This window comes from Octopus bimaculoides, chromosome 2, assembly GCF_046866305.1.
Source record: "Octopus bimaculoides isolate indiv1 chromosome 2, ASM4686630v1, whole genome shotgun sequence".
NCBI classification, from domain to species: domain Eukaryota; kingdom Metazoa; phylum Mollusca; class Cephalopoda; order Octopoda; family Octopodidae; genus Octopus; species Octopus bimaculoides.
This window is the reverse complement of record NC_142929.1, coordinates 146,093,886-146,121,191: the sequence shown is the minus strand read 5'-3', so window position 1 is coordinate 146,121,191 and position 27,306 is coordinate 146,093,886. Positions and strand designations below refer to the sequence as shown.

At 35.5% G+C, this 27,306-nt stretch overlaps 1 protein-coding gene across 35 annotated transcripts in view; it reads left to right on the top strand.

Moving 5' to 3' along the window:
- LOC106875150 (FERM domain-containing protein 4A) overlaps window positions 1–27,306 on the top strand; it is a 363,595-nt gene that overhangs the window by 82,548 nt on the left and 253,741 nt on the right. For 6 of the 35 annotated variants that reach the window (XM_014923159.3, XM_089347831.1, XM_014923158.3 and 3 more), the window contains exon 1: window positions 99–1,477. The exons of 27 other annotated variants lie outside the window; for them this stretch is intronic. In XM_014923159.3, coding sequence (XP_014778645.1) covers window positions 1,202–1,477 — 276 coding nt within the window. In that variant the 5' untranslated portion in view covers window positions 99–1,201. Of the gene's footprint in view, window positions 1–26; window positions 1,478–27,306 lie in introns of those variants that run through there. 2 more of the 35 variants (XM_089347830.1, XM_089347832.1) reach the window with 2 other exon arrangements.

Below are 27,306 nucleotides of genomic sequence, written 5' to 3'. Positions count from 1 at the left end.
GTCTGCTATGATTGGGTGTGCCAGCTACTGCTCAAAGAGGAAGGAAAGAGTAACTACGAGAGAGAAGTGTGTGTGTGTGTGTGTGTCTTTGTGTGTGTGAGAAAGAGAGAGAGAGAGAGAGAAAGAGAGAGATTCAACATAGCATTGGTTAATGCAGAGGCTAAGGAATCTTTTTACCTTCCACCCTACTATGGTATTTATAAATATCAGGTGGTAACTTCATAAGCAGTACTGTGTTCATCAAACTCTCTCTTGCCAGTCTGTTGTTGAGGGCTCCTACTGAAGTGAGCTGGCGATTTGGCTGGGGAGGAGATTTTATCAGGACTCTCTTCTTTCTTTTCTGTTTATTTTTTTCTTTTGTTTTGTTGTTTTGGTCCCTCATTAGATTTTTCTTTTATTTAATTATATTTGCAAAAGTTACTATTTTTGTCACTTTAGTTATCTGCTGCTAGGTTTTTTTAGCACTGTACTGAAAAATACTCAGGTGACACCTGTTAAGTTGTAGTAAGATGTTTCTACCTAGTTTTTTCACTATCATACCTTTTTTAAAATTCTGTTGCTCCTAGCCTAGTACTGTCTGACATAATGTATGACAAATTGTTTTCACATATGCTATTTGATCTTTCAACTAAGTTTTCTATGGAATTGATTTGTGCAGTAACCTGTAAAAACTGTTATGTACTTTATTTTATTTTATTTTTTGTGGGGGGTCTGTCAGCTGTAACTTCAAGCATTTCTATTCAACATGTTTCAAGGAGTTAATTAGTCTAGCCCATTTCCTCAATGTCTTTTCCAATAGTTTGGTTTTAAAGTAATTTCTATTAATCTATTTTGCTTCTCTAAGCTCTTGTATTTTTAATTTTTTTCTTTTGCTATCTAAATTTCACAACAAACTATGTTTGAATATGTAAAAAGTTAGTTTTAGAAGTTTTCTTAAAATTGTGTGTGCATGTGAGTGAGGGAGTGTGTGTGTGTGAGTGAGTGAGTGTGTGTGCCTGTATGTATGTATGTATATAAAATCTTCCAAAATTCTTTATATTCCTTGTTTTTTTTTGGAAACTTTTTGTTTATATAGTTTAAATATCTGATGCTTTGGAGTCTGATATCTTTTTGTGAGTGTTCCTGCATGCATAGTTGGAGATAATTTTCATTTCTAGTGGTGGGTGCTTTGTACTTTGGTATTTTACATATAACATTTACAATGGCTTCGAAATGTCGAAGAATTTTAGCATTAAAAGAAAAAGAAGAGAGCAGTTTTCATCAATCAAGGAGCAGAGCTAAGAACCGGAAAATTTACTCACATCGGTCTTTATCCCTGTCATCACGGATTGGTCGGCCGGATTATGGAACTATCCATGAAGAGGAGGAAGAACTGCCACAAAGTACTCTGATAGGGAAACGGAGCCGTAGCTTGGCCTCTTTAGTACGATATAGTTCACGCAAATCTGTTCACAATTTGGTAAAAATGTTTGAAACAGTAAGTAATATTTTATTTCAATGCAAATTTGATCATTATTTTATTATTATTATTATTATTATTATTATTATTATTATTATTATTATGATTATTATTATTATCAAGGCGGTGAGTAGGCAGAATTGTTAGCATGCTGGACAAAATGCTTACCGGTATTTCACCTGTCACTATGTTCTGAGTTCAAATTCTGCCGAGGTCGACTTTGCTTTTCATCCTTTCAGGGTCAATAAATTAAGTACCAGTTGAACACTGGGTTGATGTAATCGACATATCCTCTCCCCCAAAATGGCTGCCCCTGTGGCAAAATTTGAAACCAATATTATTATTGTCATTATTATTATTATAATAAAGCAGCAATCTGGCAGAATCGTTAACATGCCAGATGAAATGCTCAGCAGCATTTGTTTCATTTTACATTAATGAGTTCAAATGCTGCCTGGGTTGTCTTTGCCTTGCATCCTTTTGGAGTTGATAAAGTATGAACCAGGTGAGCACTGTGGTTGATAGAATCAACTGACCCCTTCCTCCAAAATTTCAAGCCTTGTGTCTATAGTAAAAAGAATTATTATTATTATTATTCCACTGAGATCAACTTTGTCTTTCATCCTTTTGGGGTTGATAAACTAAGTACCAGTGAAACACTGGGTTGATGTAATCAACTAATCCCCAAAATTTCAGGTCTCGTACCTATAGTAGAAAAGATCATTATTATTATTGTTAGAACATTGGAGCCTGGTGCAGCCTCCTGGCTTGCCAGTTCTCAGTCAAACCATCTGACCCCTGCCAGCATGGAAAGTGGACATTAAACAATAATAATGATGATGATGATGATGATTGGTCTTGTAATATTTCTCATGGTTCTTTATGTTCTGAATTCATACCTTTCCCAGGTCAATGTTACCTTTCATTCCTCCAGGGTCAATAGAAGAAAGTACCAACCAAATATTGGGATTGATTATAATTGATCGTTCCCCTTACTTAAATTTCTGGCTTTACGCCGATTTTAGAAACAAGTATGATTACAATTGTTATTATCACTGCTATCCTATTATTAGTAATAATGGCTTAAATAGCAGAGCATTAGATTGTATACATTCCTGTTCAGAGTTCAATTCATGTTAGAATCAGCTTTGTCTCCAAGGCCAATAAAATATTACAATTGGATCAATCCTTATGATTTCATTCTTTTGTTATTGGGGTTTTCATTTATAACAGTCATAAACTGTCCTGTTATGCATTGATGTACATAGGTCCTTTCTGTAAAACATTTCGCATTACTTTCATTGAAACTAATTATCCATTATCATATTGAACCATTTGAGGTTACTATTACATTATTGATGATGATGGTTTGTTGATCTTTGTTTAAACCATAAGGATCCATTGAGTCAGGAGATATCAGTAGTTAGGAAACCTAAGTTGTGGACACTTGATCTGCTAGAAATAGCAGCCAAATCTTCTTCCAGTCATGTCCTGTCATCTTAAAAAGAAAAGGACTTATAGGATGTTGTATATCTCAGTACATTATGTTTGAATGAAATAATAAGAGAGTAATAACTGGAATGCTTTTCATTATATTGGATTGGGACTGGAGGTAACTTCATTTCTGTCACAAGAAAATTCTTCCCAACAGGTCGATGTATAGAAGTGAATGTGTAGCCCAGAAAGAGACTTACTGAAATTTTTGTAAGCAAAATATGAGTATACAGCCCGTGATTTATTTAGTTCTTCAGTACCTCTTTTAACTTGCTTAGATATGTGGATCTGTTATTAACTCTTCCATGTTAAATACTTCATAAATTTTTATCATATTGGATGCATGGGCTCAAAAAAGAAAAAAGAAAAACGAATGTTTTTTATCTTAGCATGTGCAGTTAGTAACAGGTAACTTGTATAGGATTGTTTAGAGATAAGGTCTGGTGACCTAATGGTCCATTTTTATGAATTTTAATTTTTTTTTTTAATATTGCTCTAAATATGAAAACAGGTTTTGAAAAAGAAAAAAAAAATTACAATGATCTAACCCCTCCTACACTGCATTTTTTTTTCTGTATAAGTAAAATTTTATTTTTTATTTCAGTTTGTTTGTTGTTTACAGTAGGATTATTATGTTGGCATTTGAAATTCCAAACCACACCTATAGTTGTATTGTATCATGATCATGATCATCATCAACATCATCATTATTATGATCATCACTGATATCATTTCCTTTTGTGTTCATTCAGCTTTATCTTGACATTTTATTTATCAAGCAGTTTCACACGGGCATGTGTGCACACATGCGCACAGATGTGCACAAGTACATGCATGTGCATGCACATAAATGCCACATACGTGCAAACACAACACAAATCGTGCATTATTCAAACACACAAACATGCATTACACGCATACACGTATGCATACACACACACACACACACACACACACACACACACACACACACACTCACTCACACACACACATGGTCAAAAGCATGATACTATAAGCAACAGTGTTGCCATATCTGAGTTATTATCTCAGCTGATTACTGTTAGATTTACATTCTCTCCTACTATGATGTTGTTATTTCTGTGAGAGTAGTAATAGTAGTAGTAGTAGTAGTAGTAGTAGTAGTTTGTATGAGATGTTTATTGTTATATGGACACTGTGTAATTCTTCATTTAGCTAGTTATAGTGTGTGTGTGTATTTTTACATTCAGCTACACTACACTGTTTATGTACATGAGTGTTAGCGTATACTCAAGTGAAACTTAGTAAAATGTGTGTGAGTGTAGTTATATGTGCATGTCTGCAAGGCAAAAATACAGTGTTCCTGTAATCTTTTATTCATTTATTTGTGCAAGCACAACCCCCAATTCTAGGTGTGAGTGTGTGCTTGTGTGAACATATGCACTAGCATCTGTTTTCAAGTTAGCAGTGTATTTGTGTTCATATATGTGTGTGTGTGTGTGTGTGTGTGTGTGTGTGTCCATTTTTTAAGTGGGTAAAATGCATGTATGTTACTAAATAAGAATAACAAATGCATTCACATGTTTATCACAATTTCCAAATCGGTACTTTTCTTGTGGATGTATACACATATATCTGCCACTCTCTTTATATATATCAAATCGTCCAACCCATGCTAGCATGGAAAGCGGACGTTAAACGACGATGATGATGATGATATATATATATATATATATATATTCATGCAAACATACATAAAGGTATGGCATATATCTATAGTTTTAGGGGATCATACTGTGTGTAGCTATCGTTTTATTTTTTGCGAAGTCTTATCTGTGTCTAAATGTGTGTGTGTGAGTTTATATATATATGCATGCTTATTTTCATTCAAGCACAACATCATAGATGTTCGCCTTCCCAAGTTTTTCTTCACTCGGTTTCTTTCTGATTATTTTTTTTTTTCTTCTCTACATTTATATCCTAACAATCTGCAAAGGTGAAAATGTCTGGGAACAGTGGGTGTTAACGTTGATAATGTATCTGAACCAATAATAACCAAACTAAGGGTTGGTGGGGAGACGCTCTCTCTCTCTCACTCTCTCTCTCCCCCCCATCCGTTGCTAAAACTAACATAAATCTATCTTCCAAAACTACAGATCTTTATCAAATATTTAACCTACATAGCATTGATATGACTTCTTATAATACCATTTTTTTTTGGCTAGGACTCAAGGTTGCAGAATTAATTATTTTATAGGGCAGGTAAAAATGAGATGTTGTAATGTACATGACTTTCCCAAAGACACAAACAATATTGCAAGTGAAATGAAATTGTTTTGATCAGGAATCGAAATCACATTATAGAATTTACTTACTAGGAGCTACTTTTTATTATATTGTATATTGTATCAATACTAGCATAAGCAAAACACTTTTGTTTCACACATATGTTCTATGAAGTTTCTACTTGCATTCTATTATATGGATATGAATTAGTTTGATATCCCATGGGTTAATACCATCATACTGAGTTCGTTTGGCAGAATCCACCTTAGTGTAAGCATTTGGGTTAGGTCCTTTGGTTTAAGAATAACTTCCCTTCTTCCTCCTACCATTTGCAGAGGTCCTTGAGAGGGTCACGAGTGTTGCCCTTTTCTTAACTAAGCAATAGAAAAAAGATAACCCCATTTTTTTAGAGGCTTTTTAGTTCCTTTTGAGGTTGCTTTCTATAACATATGAAGTCTCTTAACTAATTGAATATCAAAGCAACCCAGTTCACTTATTTTAATTGTTTACATATGTGGATATTTGTGTTTGTGTTTATATAACATACCTGTTGTTGTTGTTGTTGTTTATCCTCTTGACAGTTCTGATAGAAACAGAGCAGACTTGTGCTCAAAAGTGTTCCAGTTGTGTATTTAGAACTATATTCTACATTTTTAAAGATGGTTGGGTGTGATTTAACCCTTTAGCAATAGCAAACAAACTTGTCGTATCAGGCCCAAATTCCACCAATCTTATGTTTAAACTGGCCGCATGTGGCCTCTTAGATCTACTTAATAATATCATTCTGAAAATAAACATCACATTATCAAAATTTCAGAGCTACAAGATAATGCATGATTAACATAAAACAATGTGAATAAATAAGCATCACATTTGACAGAGTGCAGGGTTAAAGGGAATGTTGCTGTTATTTCTAGCAGGTTGAGTGACCGCAATGAGAGCCACCTCATTGACTCAAAAACTACAATTGAAAAATGAAGTGTGTAAATATGTTCAATAATTGAACTTGGTGTCACAGGAGTCAATTACTTCTTAAACAGTATAAACTACTGGTGCAGAAGAAGTTCAGTGAGATTGCATATAGGTTGAGAGAGGACTTTGGGTGTAGTAGACATACGAAGAGCATTTATAAAATGTATTCCTGAAAATACTGAGAATGCTCTGTAGAAATAGTCGATCATTTCTATTACTTGGTCAATAGCTGAGGCAGGTGTTCTGAAAGCTAAATAGCCAGAGTAAGAATGGGGTAGAAAATGTTGACCAAGTAATCACCTGTGCTGGTAAAAAAGGGATTCTTTCTGGTATAGGATTAGATTGAATGATACTTCTGTATGAAGTATGATACTAAGTGTTTGTGAAATTGAATGCAGGCAATGCATGAAGGCAGGAAGAGTTGAATGAGCAAGCTCTACTGAATGTGTAATGTTGGTGTGAATGAACAATGGAACACAAGTGAGTTGAAAGCCAAACTGGGTATTATAGGAATTGGCTGTTGTATAAAAAAGGGTGAAGATTATGTGGTACAAAAATATAAGGCATGTAGGGGATCACAGTGGGCACAGAAGTATCAAGTAATTCAAGAGGAGGTGGATCATGGAAGTGGAAGACTGAGGGCAATGTGGAAAGAAGTGGTAAAGGGTGATATTAGGATGCTGAATCCTATAAAGGGGATGATAAAGGGACTGTAACACATGGCTATACACTGCAGTGGAAAAGACCTGTCCAACCCATGCAAGTTTGGGAAAATGGGTGTAGAATGATAACACAGCACATATGCACACTCATGCATACACATATGTAGGGACACACATGGACCCATAAATAAAGTAAATACAAATTTTCCTTTTTACCCAGTGTAGTGAAACATATCCTCTGTTGTTCAAGTGATGTTCAACCTTGAACTATATGAACTGGTATTTCATATCAAAAATAGTTATTAATTTGTTCAATTGATCAAATGAACATAGTTTAGTGCAAACTTAGGAGGATATTGTTGTATAGCTAAAGGTCAAGCTGCACTGTATTGGTACGATGGACTCTATCTATCTGTCTCTTTTTCATCCATTATCTCTCATGCTCTTCCTTTTCCCCAATCTCTCTCTTGCATATATATATATATATATATATATATATATATATATATATACTCTTTTACTTGTTTCAGTCATTTGACTGCGGCCATGCTGGAGCACCGCCTTTAGTCGAGCAGATCAACCCCAGGACTTATTCTTTGGAAGCCTAGTACTTATTCTATCGGTCTCTATTGCCGAACTGCTAAGTTACGGGGACGTAAACACACCAGCATCAGTTATCAAGCGATGTTGGGGGACAGACACACAAACACATACATACATACATATATATATATATATATATATATATATATATATATATATATATATATATATATATATATATATATATATATACATACATACATACATACATATATATACGACGGGCTTCTTTCAGTTTCTGTCTACCAAATCCACTCACAAGGCTTTGGTCGGCCTGAGGCTAGAGTAGAAGACACTTGCCCAAGGTGCCACGCAGTGGGAATGAACCCTGAACCATGCGGTTGGTAAGCAAGCTACTTACCACACAGCCACTTCTGTGCCTAGCTACCTCTACCTATCATCTCTCTCTCTCTCTTTATCTATCTATTTATCTATCATCATCATTGTTTAACGTACGTTTTCCATGCTGGCATGGGTTGGGCGGTTTGACTGGAGACAGGCAAGCCAGTAGGCTGTGCCAGGCTCCAATCTGATCTGGCAAGGTTTCTACAGCTGGATGCCCTTCCTAACGCAACCACTCCGAGAGTGTAGTGGGTGCTTTTTACATGTCAGGCGGCACTGGCATCGACCATGTTTGGTTGGTGCTTTTTACGTGCCACCGGTACAGGAACCAGTCAAGGGGTGGGGGGACTGGCATCGACCACGTTCAGATGGTGCTTTTTATGTGCCACCGGCACAGGGAGCCAGTCAGGTGGTACTGGCATTGACCCATGCTTGAATGGTGCTTATTACGTCCCACCAGCACAGGTGCCAGTCAAGCAGAACTGGCATCGGCCACAACTACAATTTCCATTTATCTATTTCTACCTATCCATCGCTCTCTCTCTGTGTCTATACCTCCACCTATCCATCTCTTTTCCCTCTATATATCCTAAGATACTCGTTTCATAAACTCTGTTGTCGCTTTCATCTCACACTGACTTTTCTTGGTCTCTATGTTAGTATTTTACCTACTCTCTTGGAATCTGAAATTTTATCATTGAAGTTACACATCATTAAGTTACATGTTTATTTTGTTTACAACATATATGCCTGTGAGTTTATTTTAGCATTGTGCTTTATTAATGAGTAATGCTTCTTTCATTAATCATCTATTTTTGTGGAGAATTCTATATAGTATGGATATGTTGTCTATTAATGTTTTCCAGTCTAGTTTTATGGCATATTGTGCTGTAGTTGCTCCTTCTTGTAAGTGTACAATGAGCAAATTCCAACAGTGTCTTAATAAATGTAGGTGATAAAGTTTATAGACATCACATTTTCCTACCACAAAATATGGCAGTTACATATGCCAATAACATTTCACATGATTGCGATGATGAGACTGAAAGTATAGAAATGTTAATGATGGCTTTAAGAACTTTATTGTTCAAAATGAACTGAAGGGACTCCTATGAAAAAATTAAGACTTTAACATAGTTATGATATATATGTATGTGGGGAAGGGCTGGGCATGTTTGCTTACCCTGTATGCTGGTTTTGTAGAATAGATACACTGAGATATTTCTGTATACCGTGAGAGGCAGATGAAAGGATTGGCATAAAAAAGGACACCGCTTCCCAAAAATTGGAAAGTGGATGTAAACGATAATGAAGATGACCTCTCTCTCTCTATCTCTCCCCCCCCTCTCTCCCCCCCTCTCTCTCTGCTAGTTTCTGTTTCAAATTCCTCTTGCCACCTGAGACCACAGCAGAACTCGCTTGGTGTGCCATGCATTGTTGGGAATGATCCTTAAACCACATAACCCTGTTTAATGTATGTATGTGTGTATATGGATGTATATATGTGTGTGCATGTACATGCATATGTGTGTACTCAATTTTTGACAACCAGGTCCTTCTCTTAAGAAAAGTGCTGTCACCTGGACTAGCATTCTGTTTGTCTTCAACACCTTCACTACTTTTTTTTCAGTAATGTCTACAGTTAATCATATTCTCTTCATCATCATCATCATCCAATGTTTTAAATTTGGGTTTTGTTCCCATTAATGGGGGTGGCCGGATCTACCTCAATGCCATAGCAACCACCCTCACACCATCTTGCCATCTTGCCCTTTTGGGCGTCTCTTGTTTTACATTAATGCCTGTCTAAAGAACCCTTGAATATTATTATTCCATTGTGAGTCACTCACCTAAATTACCTCTCATTTGAAATATTTCTACTTTGATCTATTATAATGCAGAATAGAAAGGCAGAAATCCATGGCTCCATAGGACCCTCTCAGACTGGAACAGCAGGCTTCTGTTTGTGGGGGTGTGGTTGCCATGAGTAATGTTGTGTTGGAATAATTAAGTTTAGCAGGTAATGAGGAAGAGAAGGGGTGAAGGCAGGAGGTGATTGCTGTTTTTGTTCTTGTTTAGTTGCAGGTCAACCCTGATAGAGCATACATATGATCAAAGGCAACCCAGCCATGAACAGCTCACTCTTTTGAGTAGTACATTCCTAGGGCTATAATGGATTATTCTAGTGTATCCTTTCCCCTTTAGATATTGTGAAGTATAACTTAATGGCTATTTGGCTGCTATTTTTAATGGCTCAGATGACAACATAGTGGCTTTCCCAGTGGCTCTGGGACAGAAGGTTATAGAAGGAGCTGTTACTCTGACATGAAGTATGCTTATGTACTTAGTACTTGAACTTAATAATCGTTAGCTCCAAGTAGTTGTTGTTTAGCTAGAGATCAGCGCTGATCTAGTAAACCTATAATCAAAAGTGTTCCAGCTATGACTGTCCTGTATTTTTATTTAAACACTTATCTTTTATTTTTAAGACACCAGCATATGATTTGAGCAAGATTTGGCTGCTATTCCTAACATGTTTGATGTCTGTAGAAACTGTCTTGTTGACTGAAGCTCCAACTAGTGTTTAGTGTATATATCTAATTAGTAAGACTTTATAGCAGACAGAATATAGGAAAATGATTGTAGAATTGCTGGATGAAGGCTGACAGGCATGGAGCATCAAAGTTCAGAATTGGACTTGTGATTGTAGCAATGTGAGATAAAAAAGATTTAATACCTTGATCATAGCACAAAAATATTCTCCTTGTTTAAACAATTATTTTGGTATCAATTAATTGGTACATAAATGAATGTAGGTTAGTAAACTCTGGGCAAAGTGAGTATGTGATTTGCAGTGGTAGCTTCACTTTTATGATATCACAACTCCCATTCCTCTATCTCTGGAGTACCCATGGATGATTTTCTCTTCCTGAAAACTGTCAAGGCAAGTGTAAGTGTGCATGAATATTTTGTCATTTCACTAATATCAAACCACAAATTGTTAAGATTTTTTTTTTTTTACCTTGATTCAGATGAAAATCTATTTTATTTGTTTGAAGTATAATTATCCATCATCATCATCATCATCATCATCATCATCGTTTAACGTCCGCTTTCCATGCTAGCATGGGTTGGACGATTTGACTGAGGACTGGTGAAACCGGATGGCAACACCAGGCTCCAGTCTGATTTGGCAGAGTTTCTACAGCTGGATGCCCTTCCTAACGCCAACCACTCAGAGAGTGTAGTGGATGCTTTTACGTGTCACCCGCACGAAAACGGCCACGCTTGAAATGGTGTCTTTTATGTGCCACCCGCACAAGCCAGTCCAGGGGCACTGGCAACGATCTTGCTCGAAAATCCTACAGGAGCCAGTCAGGCGGTACTGGCAACGGCCACGCTCAAAATCCATATTGAGCATTAAATAGTATTATCTGGATTTTTTTCTGTGAATTAATGTTTTAGTGAAATAAAGATCACATCTGTTGAGTAAAAATACAAGTCAATAAGCTTTGGTCGTATCTATGAAACTAGGTTTTATATCATAAAAGTATTTCTGATAAACGAAATCCTTTGATTGTTACAGTTTTCTGGCTAGACTTTGATAGAATATTACTCTGTTATATGTGCTGGGACCTTCTGGCTGGCTGGCATTCAGAAAAAAAATGTGTCCCATGTCAAATAGAGCACAGGCAACTGTATAGTTTCCAGTCCAAACTACTGTGTAGTACTTTGTACATAACATCAAGGCTTTGGTTGACTCAACCAAAGCCTTGAGATTTGGTAGATGAAATTTATGTGGCCTTTCTGAGGGATCATTCCTGTTCTTAGGTGACACATTTAATCTGTTAACCATCTTGCACCACCACCAGCTCTGTTGTACCTTTGGTTGAGTAGAGACTCTGCTGTAAGCATTTCAACTATATCTCCAGTCTAAGGACAGCATCTTCCCCCTCAGTTTTGAAGACCCTGTAAAGGGTCATGGATGTTGCTCTTCCTCTTCTGAATAAGCAATAACAAAATAATAATAATAATAATGAAATGCTATTTCCACTATTTAGCAAATCCTCTGAGTAGTTGTATCACCCCTACTGTCTCATCTTCAGTTAAGATTTTCTTTCATATTCTTTCTTGTAGGCTTGATACTCTTTAACACTATACCATGAGAACTACAACCATACCCACCTCTCCTTTTCATTGACACAAGCATGCTCTTTTTCTAATGTGATGTTCCTTATCTGTTTAAAGCCTATCTTTTACCATCTTTCCACAATAAAAAAGATAGATGCTTGCTATTTCTTTGTTATTGATTTTATATCAGTACCTTTTTTTTGTGTGTGCTTGATTTAATTTGTAAGACATTAAATTCTTAAGAGAGAGAGAGAGAGAGAGAGAGAAGAAAAGATATGCTGAACTGCTTGCTTTCTACCCATGCTGAATCTGTGCTGTTTTTCAATGAGATGTAGGTGAAAATTGGTTGAGAAATGCTTTTACCAATTTGATGTTTCCCAGTTTATTTTTCTTTTGAAATATCTTGGTTTGATATCTCCAAGAGATTTTAGATCTTATTTACTGTTTAATTTTATTGGTTTCCCTTCAAGACATTCTCTTGTTGAAAGCCATTTTCATACTGTCTTATCTTTTATTTCTTTATTGCCACCATCTTTTCAACATCTGCTTTTTAATGCTTGCGTGACTTAATTGGGGGTCAGCCGAGCAACTTCTTTCCACTTAACTCATTTCCCTATTAGGTTATTCAGAAGCAGCTCCTTCAGGTCTTCATGTATAATTTCATTTTAGGTTTATTGTTTATTCTAACTGTCATTAATCTGTAGCTCACAGTAGTTGTCCACCTAGATAGTGTTCCAGTCTCCATTATAGTGATATATTCATCCACATCACCTATGCTGTTTTCTGTAGGAGATATCTCTTGTTACATTTGTTAACCAAGTATGTTTTTTATTCAGTTGAACTGGTTATTTTCAGCTCATCTTAAACAGTCACCAAGCCATTTTTATTCTATTTTGTTTTGTTTGAGATGCATCATATCACATCTAACTTCTGTAGTTTTAGTTGCAGACTCCGCCTCCTCCTCCAAGAAAAATAGTCCCCAATAAGTGAAGCATTCAAGCATGCATATATCTCCATCATAATGTTGTGTGTGATATGTTTATATATTATATATATATATATATATATATATATATATATAATCTCCTTTTAGTTTATGTGCCAACATATTAAAATGGATATAAAATCTGTAATAGTAAAACTACTTTATCATTACCGAAACAGCCTGTGGCTACCACATGTTTAGCTGTTATTTGCTCAGATTGGTTGATACCTTGTTTATATTTGCTCTTTATTTAACTGTATATATTTTGTTTGTGGCAGCTTATAGAATTATCTAGATAATCAAGGTGTGTGTATGTGTGCACATGCATGCACATACTTGTGCATATCTGTGTGTGTATATATATATATGAGAGAGAGAGAAGAGAGGTGTGCATATTACACAATTTATTTTCCCTCTATGTAGAGTGCCTGATTTTATTACAGAACCAATCTCGTAGCTGTAGGAGAAATTAGAAATTTAAAAGGACCTTCAATAAAGGCCTAACGGATTATGGCTAAGCTTCCAGTTATTAAGAAGCGCTTCCAGGTTCCTGCAGTGTCAGCAAAAATAGCCATTTTTCATATATAGATATTGTCTCCAGTTCTATACTATAAAAACAGTGAAATCATTAGAAGTGATAAATTTGTGGATAAATTATTATGTGGGTTTTCAGTTCAAATCCACAGCTGGTGTTTCATTGTGTATTTATGCAGAACAGTTAATTCTGTATACTGCCTGCCACAACTCACACATCTTGAAATAGATATCAGTAATCTAAAAATGATTTTTGCAATAGCTTAGCAACTTATCCAGGGAGATGCTTAAATAGCCTCTATTTAACTCCATTAAACTGAGATTGAACAGCTACTCTTAAGAGCATTTAGAAGAAAAGGACCGTGCTCATTGTTTTCACAGATTCTCTAACATCAGTGAGAATGATGCTGTTAATGTTCTTTTTGAATAGGTACAAGTTGATGGCTGCAAGTGAAAAACATGAGCAAGGAGGGTAATTCTTGAGGGTCTGTGTTCTGAGATGGAAGGACTATGTATAGTGGGTAGTATAGGGCTTGGTGTGATATGGTGACAAGTGATTGGGAATCCTTAAGTGAAGGTGGTACAAACCTGCTAGCTGTGATAAGAAGCTATTGTTGTTGCAGTAGTAAAGCAGAGAGAGAGAGTGTTGGGGGAGGAAATTGCATGTCTGCAGACTAGCTGTTGGAGTGTCTTGGTGAGTTACTTCATAGCAATCAGTTAAGTTGCTGTTTTTTTTCCCTTGAGACACAATTTTTGGCTATGTTGAGAATGTACGGTTACCAGGAGGTCCTCAGTGATAGTGAGCTCTATCATTTGTAGTGACCTTGAGGATTATTGTTGCAAGCTGTTCATGTTTAAGGTGGGTTAGGTGTAATGATTGTGTCTCTTGTTGAAGGAGACAGGGTTGGCATGATGCCCATTGCAGAATGTTTTCTAGTACTCTGTTTGTGGAGTCAGTCTTGATTTGGTGTGAGGTTTATAGACTGCATTTGTATGATGTTTGGATGCAGAAGGTTTGGCAGGAATAAATGATGATATTATTTGTATAAGGGATGGGTACTGTTGGATGTGATGGAAAGTAGATTACTGATATATTGGAGAAAGAACGAGGAGGACAAAACCAAACCTTGAGGCACACTAGAATTGACAGTGTAGGTAAGAGAGAGCTCCATCAGAACATACTGTAATGGTGGTATCTGATTGGAAGACATTGATTTGAAGGATGAATGGAGCCCATAACTAAGCAGTTTTGCTTGGAAATTCATGTCAGGTGTAGTTGAATATTTTATTGGTGTGACACATTTACACCAAATTTCTTGAACACAAGAACCTACTGGTGAGTGACATAGAAGAGTAGATTTCTGGTAAATTTGGCTTTCCAGAAAGCTATAGTGGCTGACTTCATTCAGATTTTGAGAGGGAGTATGAAAGTGTGATAGGTGGTGGGATCAGAAGGGTTACCCTTCTTGAGACACAGTTGAAAGAGAGAAGAGTTTGGCAAGGATAGAAGCCTACTATGGAATGCATTATTCGAGAGCAATAGAAGGAATATTTTCAGGGCTGGTGGCCTTGTGGACTTTAAGCAATCAGAGGTGCTTTTGTATGCACGTCGTAATGAACTTTAGCGGTACGGAAAGTAATAGGGGTGGATGAGATAAATGTTTGCTGTGTGGAGTTGGATGCAAAGCAGACAGCACATGTAGAGACTTCTTTTCAGGAGTACTGTTAACATTGTAGCCTTGATGCTACTGATACTCATTTATTCCAGAATGATTCCTAGTTTCCGTTTGATAAAGAAGGCATAATACTCTTTAGTCACTGGTCAACCCTGATTTGGTAAACTCATAATCAAAGACATTTCAGCTGAGACCATCCTGTCTTTTTTTTTTTGTTTTTTAGATTGGAGCCTGGTGTTGCCATCCGGTTTCACCAGTCCTCAGTCAAATCGTCCAACCCATGCTAGCATGGAAGGCGGACGTTAAACGATGATGATGATGATGATGTGTTGGACTATGTTTTCCAACATGCCCTTGCTTTAACTCATTAGCATTCAGATTATTCTGTCAAATGTAATGCATATTCATTTACACTATTTTGAACTAATCATGGAATATCTCTTTAGTTTCGTGATTCCAATGATTTGATTATTTATTTTTACAGTAACATTGTATGGTAGGTGTGAGAGGCTGGATCTGGTTGGTTTGAACATAAAACTAGTAGAAAATTTGTGCTGGATATGACCGGTTTAAATACTAAAGGGTTAAATTTGTAGAGAATGATTTGGATTAAATTTGGCTCCTATGTCTTGCATGCCAAGTGACTATGTAGAGGCTACTTAATTGGCAGTTTAGTTTGTAGAATTGAGGACTATTGCTTGATAGTATTATATAATGTATCTGGGTTATGTGTATTAGGTGAAAAGCTACTGCTTATACAGATTTAGATGGAGGCTTAAAAGAAGAAAAAAAAAAAGAAAAAGTAAAAGAATGAAGTATTTTTATCAAATCATGGGATATTAGATTCATAAAGATGGTGGTGGTATGACGATGATATATCATTTGAAACCTGCTATCATACATACTTGTTTAACCCTGCCAGCCTGGAAAACTAGACAGTGAACTGCTGTTGCTTTGTACCAGTAGCAAGGATTTGCAAGAATCTACTTACTTTGCTGTATTAAGTAGGAAGGAATTAATGTGTGTGTGTTTGTTCTTTCTTTTACTTGTTTCACTCATTCCACTGTGGCCATGCTGGGGCCCTTCCTTGCAGGGTATTGACTCGAGTATTTATTTTTTAAAGTTTGGTAATTATTTTATTGATTTTCTTGGATTTTTGTCATGGAGATATAAACAAACCAAAACTGGTTGTCAAGCAGTGGGGGGAGGACAAGCACAGATACAAAATCCCATGCACAAAGATATATATGCACACACACACAGTGGGCTTCCATACAGTTTCTGTCTCTCACATATCCGTGTTTGAATTTACCAGAATATATTAATAACAGATAGATACATTATTGTTTGGTTTCCTGCTATTCTGTGTACATTTTATGGATTATACTCAAAATGAGTTATTGTTAGAGAAGTTAGTGTTTTCTGCATTATTAATATTTTTTTGCACTTATATGTAGAAACAGATGAATTTTTTTTTATTAATATGATTAGTCACAAGAGGAAGGGCAGTGGGAAAGGAGACAGTTATCTTCAGGTGTGAGACCTAGTCTAAATACTTGCATCAATGGCAAGGTGATGGTATTTAAGCGGGAAGCAAGTTAAGTCTACTGAATTAATAATTAGAACACAAACTACTTTTGGAAAGAATAATTAAGAGGAAGGTCACACAGAATCTATAACCAGTCTCAACCCTTTTCATGCCAACCTACTTGGAACCACCTTTGGTTCTATGATACTAATTTCCTGTTTAAAAATTGACTCTACTAAAACCTTCCATCGAAATTCCATTTCAATTTGTATTTCAATCACCAGTTTAATAATGACAAAATTTATTTTCTGAAATAAATTGAAGCCAAGGCAGTGTATTTCAGCAGAAATACAGTAACAAAAGGGATAAGAATTGGATGCTTGCTTGAAATTATTGCAGAACTGAAGCTGCATAAATTATTTAATTAAAATTTTAAAAGAAATGAAAAATAGCAACAAATTATTTGGACCCTTTAGTTTTTACATCACACCTGTTATAAGGTAAACTGCAATAAATGAAAAAAATTATTCAAAATATCTGAGTTTTGTTTGTTCCTCTAACTTTGGATGTAACAGAAAATTTTAGGGGTTATTTCTATACTCATTTCAATTTTCTAATATCGCAATTTCAAAAATAATTTTGGTTAAAAAAAAAAAAGATAAAATGAAAAAGAGACACAAAAAAGCTCAAAAAAAAAGTAGGCAAATTTGGCTACTTATTTGTTACTGACATTTGATCAACTTAATGTGTTTGCATTACATCAAGCTATTAAAAAGATTAATCAGATCACACATTTTCTTTTAAAATTGTTTTTTTCTCAATCTTGAAGTTAGATGGCTGTGGTAAAAAAAATTATATATAATTCTGAGAAAACTATGGGTACTCTGCATTGTATAAAATCAATTAATAAAATTTGCAACTATTAATAAGTTTGTATGGGTGTAACAGGAGGTAAATTCTAACATTTTGCCTGGGTTCTTTTCCAAAGATGGGGAGGAAATATGAAGAAATTTTACCTTGAAAAATAATTTTTCTCATAAGAGGGGCACTGCACAAATGTTACAGTTCTTGTCTCCCTGATGTTGTGTAAACTGATTTAACATTTTTACTGCAGAAACCAGATATATCCAATCAAAATTTCATTACCCTTAACTGGAGAAAGCAGTTCTATATACCAATCTATCTTTTCTTGAGGAATGTCCTGTTTGAAACTATCTTTTGTTGAGATATGTCAAGTTTATTAGAGCAACAACATGATTTCCTGAAAATATCAATTCTATTTTGTTGGCAGATAAAATTAATACTGGAATAACCATTAAATTTAATTTTGGAGTTAAAGGGTTATACTGCTACATATATTGGTTTCAAATTTTGGCTCAAGCCAGCAATTTTGGGGGAGGGATTAAATCGATTACATTGACCCCTGTATTCAACTGGTACTTATTTTATTGACCCTGAAAGGATAAAAGGCAAAATCGACCTTGGCAGAATTTGAACTCAGAACATAAAAACAGATGAAATGTTGCTAAGCATTCTACTCGAAGTGCTAATGATTCTGCCAGCTCACCGCCTTAAATACTGCATATATTAGATGGATGCAACCAACTGGGTCTGTCACCAGATTAATTGGATAGAAGTGTAGCAGCCATATCATTGAAATCATTATCCCTAAGACTTCTTTAACATTTTTAGCCTTCATATGAAATCTCAGGGCTCAGGGCTAAGCATTATTAAAGGAGTCAAATGTGTTTCTTGCTCATATGTCAGTAGGACTTGTTGAAGTTGTCAGGCCTTTATATTTTTGTCATCCTTATCTTGTGGAGAGAACTATCATTTTACATGACTCAATTTGGGTGTAGTACATTTGAAAACATAAAGAGTTTTTTTTTGTTTTGTTTTGTTTTTAACATTTCAAAGACATATAGTGTGGAAATACTGAAATGAAAAGGTTAAAGTTTCATAAAAAAGAATTATTCAAACTATATTTTGCAGGCAAACTTGAAAGCAACAGATATGCAATAAAGAGATAAAAAAAAAGGAAACACTCTTCTTCTTTCTTTCTATCTTTCATGTAATGTTTTCATTTTACATTCAATAACAGGTTTTTATAGTCCAAAACTTAACAGACTGAAACCTTTTGATTGCCAGCTCATAAATTTACTTGTTCTGAGGATTTTATACTGTTTCATTTTGGTTATAATTTTCTTAGTTCATTTTGTATAGCATATAATATTTTATCTCGTGATATTGTTGCCCTTCCAACTTACACTCTTTATCCTAGGTTATTTGGGAGAGTTTGAAAATAATCTCCATTATAATTTTCTTAGATCATATTATGCAGCATAGAGATGTGGATGTCTGCATCACTTACTGGCAAACTTAAATACACCCTCTTTGTATGTATTTGTGTGTCTGCACCTTCCGAGTTAAAATTTTAACACGGTTGACTTTGCCTTTTATCCTTCTGGGTGTTAATAAAGTAAGAATCAGTTAAGTGCTGCTACATTCCCTCGTCAAAATTTGTCACCTTGTATGTATAATGTTAATTATCTGCAGATCTTTGGCTTTTTTTACTCTTTTCTTTTTTAAGTTGTAGTACATAATTTGAGAATGATAAAAGTGTTGTTGAAGAGTTGCTGTAGTGATCCTATGTTATTATCATCATCATTTAATGTCCATTTTCCATGCTGGCAAGGATAGGACAGCCAGGGACTGCACTAGGTTCCATAGTCTGTTTTGACTTGGTTTCTATGGTTGGATGCCCTTCTTAACACCAACCACGTTACAAAGTGTTCTGGGTGCTTTTCACATGGCACCAGAACCATATATACATATATTTTATACACACACACATAAACTGATGTTTGTAATTATCCATGTCTTTTTGTGTCTGTGTTACTATGCTGAACATCTACTGGTGAACTGAATAGTAGGTTCATCTCCAAATTTCTCTTGGGGCTACTTTCACTTTCATTATTCTGTTAAAAACTTTGGCAAATATTTGAGTATCTGAACCCAGTGCACACCGTCATTATAATAAAAATGTAAGTGTAGAGTTAGACCTTGTAGTACACTGGAAACAACTTAATCTGTATATTTGAATATCTAAATAATTAATTGTATGACATTCCAGATTTTGAGATCTCAAAATTTCATATGTTACATACACAATCATCAGTGGAGAATTAGAGGTTTTTATCTCATACATATCTAATACATTGTTATGTGTTTTTCACAAAGGAAACAAAATGTAATGAAAGAACAAAATAAGCAGCATAAGGAAAACTAATATATGATTATTTGCATCACTTAGTGAATAGATAAATATAAATGAATTATAAACTGCTCTGCTTCGTTATGAAGATATTAAATATTAAATGAGGTACATCCAGGAGATTGCCATGCAGTTTTGTCTACCAAATTTCCCTCACTAGGCTTTTGTCAACCCAGTGCTATGGTGTAAAAATAAATAAATAAAAATAAAAGAACTTTATCCCAGGTGCTGCACAGCTAGGTCAGCTTTCAACTTGATTGTGGATTGAACTTCTTAAAATGAATGGTGATGCTTGCACCTATTATCTGAAGAATAGAAGGAAAAAATCCTCATAAAATAAAACCCCCAAAAAAATGCAAGATAAACATATTAACACACAAAAGCATGCAGGTGTGCACGCGCGCGCGTGCACACACACACACACACACACACACACACACACACACACACACACACACACACACACTTCAAATAAAAACTCTAACTAGCTAGATTTAATCGGTCTAATGATATGATATTAACTAAATGGAACAAGTGATGAAAGAATGCTATGAAAGATTAGTGGTAAAATGTGTTTTTTTAACTCTCATTTTTCTTCTTATATTTGTGTACATGTGTGTGTGAATATATATATATATATATATATATATATATATATATATATATATATATATATATATATATATATATAGACACACACACATATCATATTTCATATTTATTTATTTATTTATATATTTATTTATTTATTTATTTATTTAATCTGTTTCGGTTAGGAAACAAGGCTAATTGTGTATTTCAAACACACTGATTAGAAGAAAAAAGATATTGATGGTTTCAACATATAAATACATTCAGTCTGTATGTATCTTGATATGTCTAAGTTGGTACTCTTCTTTTGTGCCTGTGTATTTGCCTTAGTGTGTATGTGTCTCAATAATTGGCATTTAGAGAACAGAACAAGAGGCAGTTTCTTGGAGATGAGAAACATTTTGGTTCACTCAGTAGAAGATACTGACTGGAGTCAGATTATGAACTTTTAGTAAATATTTGTGTATTTAATTGTGCCACAAATAAAATATAGAGTTTTGGGAGTCAGCTGTTTTAGCTCTAGCTTTTAACTTCTCTAGTTTATAAGAAGCTTGCTCCTAACCACATGGTCTTGAGTTCACTTCCACTGTGCAGCATCCTTTGGCAAGTGTCTTCTATAGTATCGTGCCAATCAAAGTCTTGTAAGCTAATTTGGTAGACAGAAACTGAAAGAAGCCTTGTGTGTGTGTGTGTGTGCGTGTACGTGCATATTGTCTTTGTTTCCCACCATTGTTTGACAACTTGTGTTGATTTTTTTTCACATTCCCACAACTTAGCAGTTCGGCAGAAGACTGATAGAGTAAGTACCAGATTTCAAAAAAGTAAGTGCTGATATCAATTTTACAGTCTCATTCCAAGACTTAAGCCTTTATATGTGTGTATATATAAATGTGCACAAAGACATGGAACTGTACTTGAGACAACCAAAAGTAAGTACCAGTTAAGCAGTTCAACAACAGTTGCATCACGAGCCCTGAAAAGGTTGGAAGTAAATCAGCTTATGCTCAGTTACCAAGTAACTTAACAGCAACAAGCCATAACTTTAACTTGCCCACAGTTACTCCAGCTACTCAAGATTTTCCATATCCAGACAACTTTAACTAATCCCAATGTCATTATTACTTTTATGGACTTAATTCCATTACTCATTATTACTTTTATGGACTCAATTGTGGATTCACTTCCAATCTGAGTATATTCATGATACGACGACTGGCACCCATGCCAACGTCGTCTCTTTCATTGGAAACGAAACTCAGCTTGCGAAGACCTATTGGGGCAAACGAAAGCGAAACCATCATGGCACCTGTGCCCAGCATCGCCTTCCTGGCACTTGTGCCGGATGGCACATGTAAAGGCATTCGAGCGAGATCGTTGCCAGTGCCGCCGAACTGGTTTCTGTGCAGGTGGCACGTAAAATACACCATTTTGAGCGTGGCTGTTGCCAGTACCGCCTGACTGGCCTTCGTGCCGGTGGCACGTAAAAGCATCCACTACACTCTCGGAGTGGTTGGCGTTAGGAAGGGCATCCAGCTGTAGAAACTTTGCCAAATCAGATTGGAGCCTGGTGTAGCCATCTGGTTTCACCAGTCCCCAGTCAAATCATCCAACCCATGCTAGCATGGAAAGCGGACGTTAAACGATGACGATGATGATGATGATGACCTCAATGAAAGTTTTCCTATGATTTTAATCTTGTATCAAATATCTAAGGGCTCTGTTCAATTTATTCAAAAGAGAAGATGGGTTATATTAGCTGATTAATTGTTACTTTGAAGGGTTTGGTGTTAATGGGTTTTGTTGAAACTATTGTTTTAAGGGTTCAATACAGTTGGATAAGCTGAATTTATCATTGCTTTTGTTGGGTTGGTGCAAATAAACCTACTAAATTTAGATTTAACATGGTTAATACATGCATGTGGTGTGTCTTTCTACATACACACATAAAATACTTTTCAGCTGTTGGACTGAGGCCATACTGGGGCACCGCCTCAATGATTTAGTTGATCATATTGACACCTTTACTTATTTTATTGATATCTGTTAATCAAACCACTAAGTTACAAAACATTCAGGAATGCAACACCACCTTTTATACTGGTGTAAACATAAACTCAGTCTCTCTCTCTCTCTCTCTCTCTTTCTCTCTCTCTCTCTTTCTCTCTCTCTCTCTCTCTCTCTCTCTCTCTTTCTTTCTCTCTCCATGAGCTTTCACACAGTTTCCAGGCCACTCTGTAAAGCGACTGGCATTAGGAAAGGCATTCAGCCATACAAAAAACCATGCCAAAACAGACAGTAGAGCCTGGTACAGTCTTCTGGCCTGCCAGCTCCCATCAAACCATCTAACCCATGGAAAACAGATGTTAACTGATGATGATGAGATATTCATCATCCTGAAGCCATAGCAGAAGGTACTTGTCCAAGGTGTCATTTAGTGTGATCAAACCTGGGATCACATTGTTGCAAACTGAACTGTATGCTTGTGTATGTGCGGGGGAAAAATATTTCTATTAATGACAAGAAAAACTTCAGCATTTAATACTTCTTCGATGATTTCCTCTACGATTCCTGATATTTTTTTTGGTTATGTATTTTGTCCTTCATTCCCTCCCACCATTAGAAACAAAACAAAAAAGAAAAAAAACATTGTTTCAGTTATAATTCCTGTAGAAAATTGTTCTATTTGTTTTTGTTTTTTTTTTTGTTGTTTTTTCCACTTTTGGAAATTCTGCTCTTTCACTTGATAATTATGATATTTAGCAATGAAGTTTAACTGGAAAAAATTTGTTAGAAAATTTCATCGGAAATATATATTGTGGATTCAATTAAATTTAAAATTATTGTAACTGGAAATTTTTGATTTTAATAATTTTGTTACAAATTAGATATTTTGTTTGTTGCTATTCTATTCTGGTTCTTTTAGTTGGAATCCATCATGCTCAGCAAAACATATTACAGTGTTCCTTTTGCAGCCAGACTTCTGCTAATCATCTTATGTTTGTCATGGGCCCATAGTGATGAGAGAGAGATAGAGAATTAGAATCAGAGCCATTGTACAGCGAGTTCAACACTGCAAGTCTAGTGCACCAATCAATAAGGAAACTTTTATGAAGTTAAACTCAATCTGTTAGAAATAGCAGCCAAATCTCTCTAATCTCGCTCTAGTATCTTAAAAGAAAGCCACATTTTGTAATGTAAATCTGAATACATGATGTCTGAAAAAAACAAAAAACAAAAGCAAAAAAAAAAAAAAAAACATATCTTTGATCATAGATCTGCTTATTCTGGTATGAGACTAAAATTAAATCAGCAATGAAAATATACTTCAAATATATTTCTTCATAAAACTGATCTGTAAAATTTATTTTCACTAAACCTTTATCTTCAGCTTAAAATGTTTTGTCATTGCAAACAAATGACAGCAAAAATTAGTTTCTTGTCTGTTAAACTTAGTTTTGAAGGTCTCCCTCTTTCTCTCTCACACTTTGCCTTACCTGCATTTTCTCTCTACTTTTTCTTTTGCTCTTCGCCTTTCCCTTCAACTAATCACATGAAAGAGTTACAGATGGGTTAAGTAATGGAGGTGAAAAACATAGCTCCCAAAAAAAAAATTACATATTCAACTCACCACTACCTCTCCCCCTCCCCCTCCCCCTCCTCTCCCCTCCTCTCCCCTCCTCTCCCCTCCTCTCCCCTCCTCTCCCCTCCTCTCCCCTCCTCTCCCCTCCTCTCCCCCTCCTCTCCCCTCCTCTCCCCTCCTCTCCCCCTCCTCTCCCCCTCCTCTCCCCTCCTCTCCCCCTCCTCTCCCCTCCTCTCCCCCTCCTCTCCCCCTCCTCTCCCCTCCTCTCCCCCTCCTCTCCCCCATCCCACCCCCTCCTCCTTCACCTGATCACTTGGAAGCGTTATGGACAGGCTAAGTAACAGAGTGGCAAGTAGAATTATTATAAAATTTATATTAATTTCTTCTCTAATCTTCTTAGTTAAACTGAGTCAGATAATTTTAAATGCTTTTGTAATCTATTCTCCGAATAACTATTGAAATCACTATTTAAAAACTTTTCCATCTTATGACTGGTGAAAACTCTTTCACTGTGATTACTATATAGATCGTTAACCAAACACCATTCAATTTTTTTTCTCCGTGTTTTTCTCCTTGTTTTCTCCGTATTCTTTCTGTTGAAGAGCGTAGCTCGAAACGTTAAAGACTTTCTGTATTCCCGAGCGTCAAACTAATACATCCTTTTGTTGTTTACACCACCTGTCCTCGTCTGTTGTTGTTTTTTTTTCGTACATTCTCCCATATATATATATATATATATATATATATATATATATATATATATATAGCTGGATTGAATGGTACTGCCCAGTTGTCGAAACCATACTAATATCCATTTGGGCAGTTGATGATGGGAACACACATATATTATGCTCGATTGTGAATTTTTCGTATCTTAGGTCTTGTCTTTCATTCTTTTTAGTGGAAAGCATTTGTGGATTCATAGTCTGTGGAGATCTCTTATTTTGGCATTGTTTGGTTTTCTTCATAGGTAACCTAATTAGGCTTAGGCAATCTTTAAATATTGGTGTCTGGTTTTGGGAGGTTCTGTGGTATATATGTAATAGTAAATTCTTTGGCAAAAAATCAAAATGTAGTTATTTAACGAATATTTGAGCTTGTCAGTTTTGTTGTAGAAGAGTGTTCAGTGCTTTTTTGAGCAGTTTGTTCATCAAAACTCTGTCAATAGAAAAGAAAATGTGAGTTTGAACTTAAAGGAAGTGAATTCACTTAACCCACCAACGCACTTCTTAAAGCTCAATGGATGATAAGAATATAGTTAAATGTCTGAAGATGAAAGTAAAAATTTAGGGGTAGGCCAAGAAAGTAGTTTGAGGTAACCTAAAAAGAAAAAAAATAGAAAGAAAGGCAAAAAGTGGTGTCGGTGATAAAGGAGGTCACACCAGGAAATGACTAAAGATACAATTTTGCAAATTCATTCAATACATAAGAACAGGAAAAGAGAAAAATGAAAACATTAGAAAATTTTTTAATCATAAATATTCTTCGAAAATCTCCTTCATCCTGTAAAGTTTCCCCATGTAAACATGGGTTTTCAAGTTTTGAAATTTACAATTCTGAAAAAGAAGCATGTGATTTACAAGTCAATGCATATATTTTTTATTCATTTCCTTGTTTTAGTCATTGACTGTGGCCATGCTGGGGCACTGCCTTTCAAGGTTTTAGTCAAACAAATCAACCCCAGGACTTTTTTTTTAAGCCTAGTACTTATTAGAATAAGTACTAGGTCTCTTTTGCTGAACGTCTAAGTTATGGGGATGTAAACACATCAACACCGGTTGTCAAGCAGTGGTGGTGGACACACACACACACACACACACACACACACACACACACACACACACACACACACACACACACACACACACACACACACACACACAGGCATTTTTAGTTTCCACCTACCAAATCCATTCACAAGACTTTGGTTAGCCTGAGGTTATAGTAGAAGACACTTGTTCAAGGTGCCATACAGTAGTACTGAACCTGGAACTGTGTGTTTGAGAAGCAAGCTTCTTACCACACACTAGATTTTCTTGTTGATAACCTCTTAATCACTTCAAAAAATAGGTTTGGTACCGTTTGAGCCATAAATATAATGAATTTTGAACACACGCCTTTAACACTGAGATAAGTAGTTTTTATAGTATAGTTGAGTGTTTTTCTTACCATTAACCACCACCCAGCTGGGAAGTGAATTTAGTTGGTTGTTGGCTTGATGTTCTTGAGGCTAAACTGACAAAAACACTTTCATTCAGCTGAGAGCAACAAGATGGTTATAGTATTGTTTCAGTTCACCCTGCTCAGTGGTCATTAACCTAAAGTATGTTGTATTTTCTGGCTTAGTTAACAAAGCACTTAAAAAGGAAAACCAGAGACTATCCTTGATCTGTGGTTAGTGTACCATTTGAATAGTGTGATAGTTGTAATGTTTCTCTTATTCATATAACAACAATACAAGAATACAAGAAATATTTCAAAATATTTCTTGTATTTTTGTTATTGTTGAAAGCTAAACATCTGTTTGAATGCCTTCTCTTTTTGTTTTTGTTTCTTCATTGTTTTTTTTTTCCACTTGACTAAAGAATAACTGTGGGGCCCATAGCCTATAATGATTCTCTTTAGCATAGAAGAGAGGAAATTCAAGTTAAAATTATTGGGTTAATTTGGTACTTTGGTACAGCTAATATTTTCTTTGAATTCCTGTAAAAGAAAAACTTACTCAGGCAGGAAATTCCAGACTGAGGCAGTGGTGCAGAAGAAAAGACCAGGCGTATAATTTAGTACATCAGGCTGTTAGTTTAGTTTTCACAGTAAATGCAAAAAGCAAACTTTTGATTCACACTTCACAACACATACTTTCCAAGTTCGTGACTAATGATTTAAAGTTGGAAATTTAATATTTTATTAGCTGTTGATAGAACAGACCTAGAAATCTTAAGTGTTAAGTTTTCATTGTAAGAGTAATTGTTAATAATAAATCTGGGCTTAATTTGAGTGGAAAATTGTATATATACAACTCCCTCTCCAAATGTCCTTTGTAACAACTTTCAAAGTATGTCAATCTGTATTTGTGATAATAATTACCATTTTACAACAGATTAGACGTATAATCAAAAGCGTTGTAGCTATGAATATCTCATCACATATTTTCTTCCCAGACAACTCAGTATTTCTGATCACATTATTCAAGATGTCCCTGGCATTTTT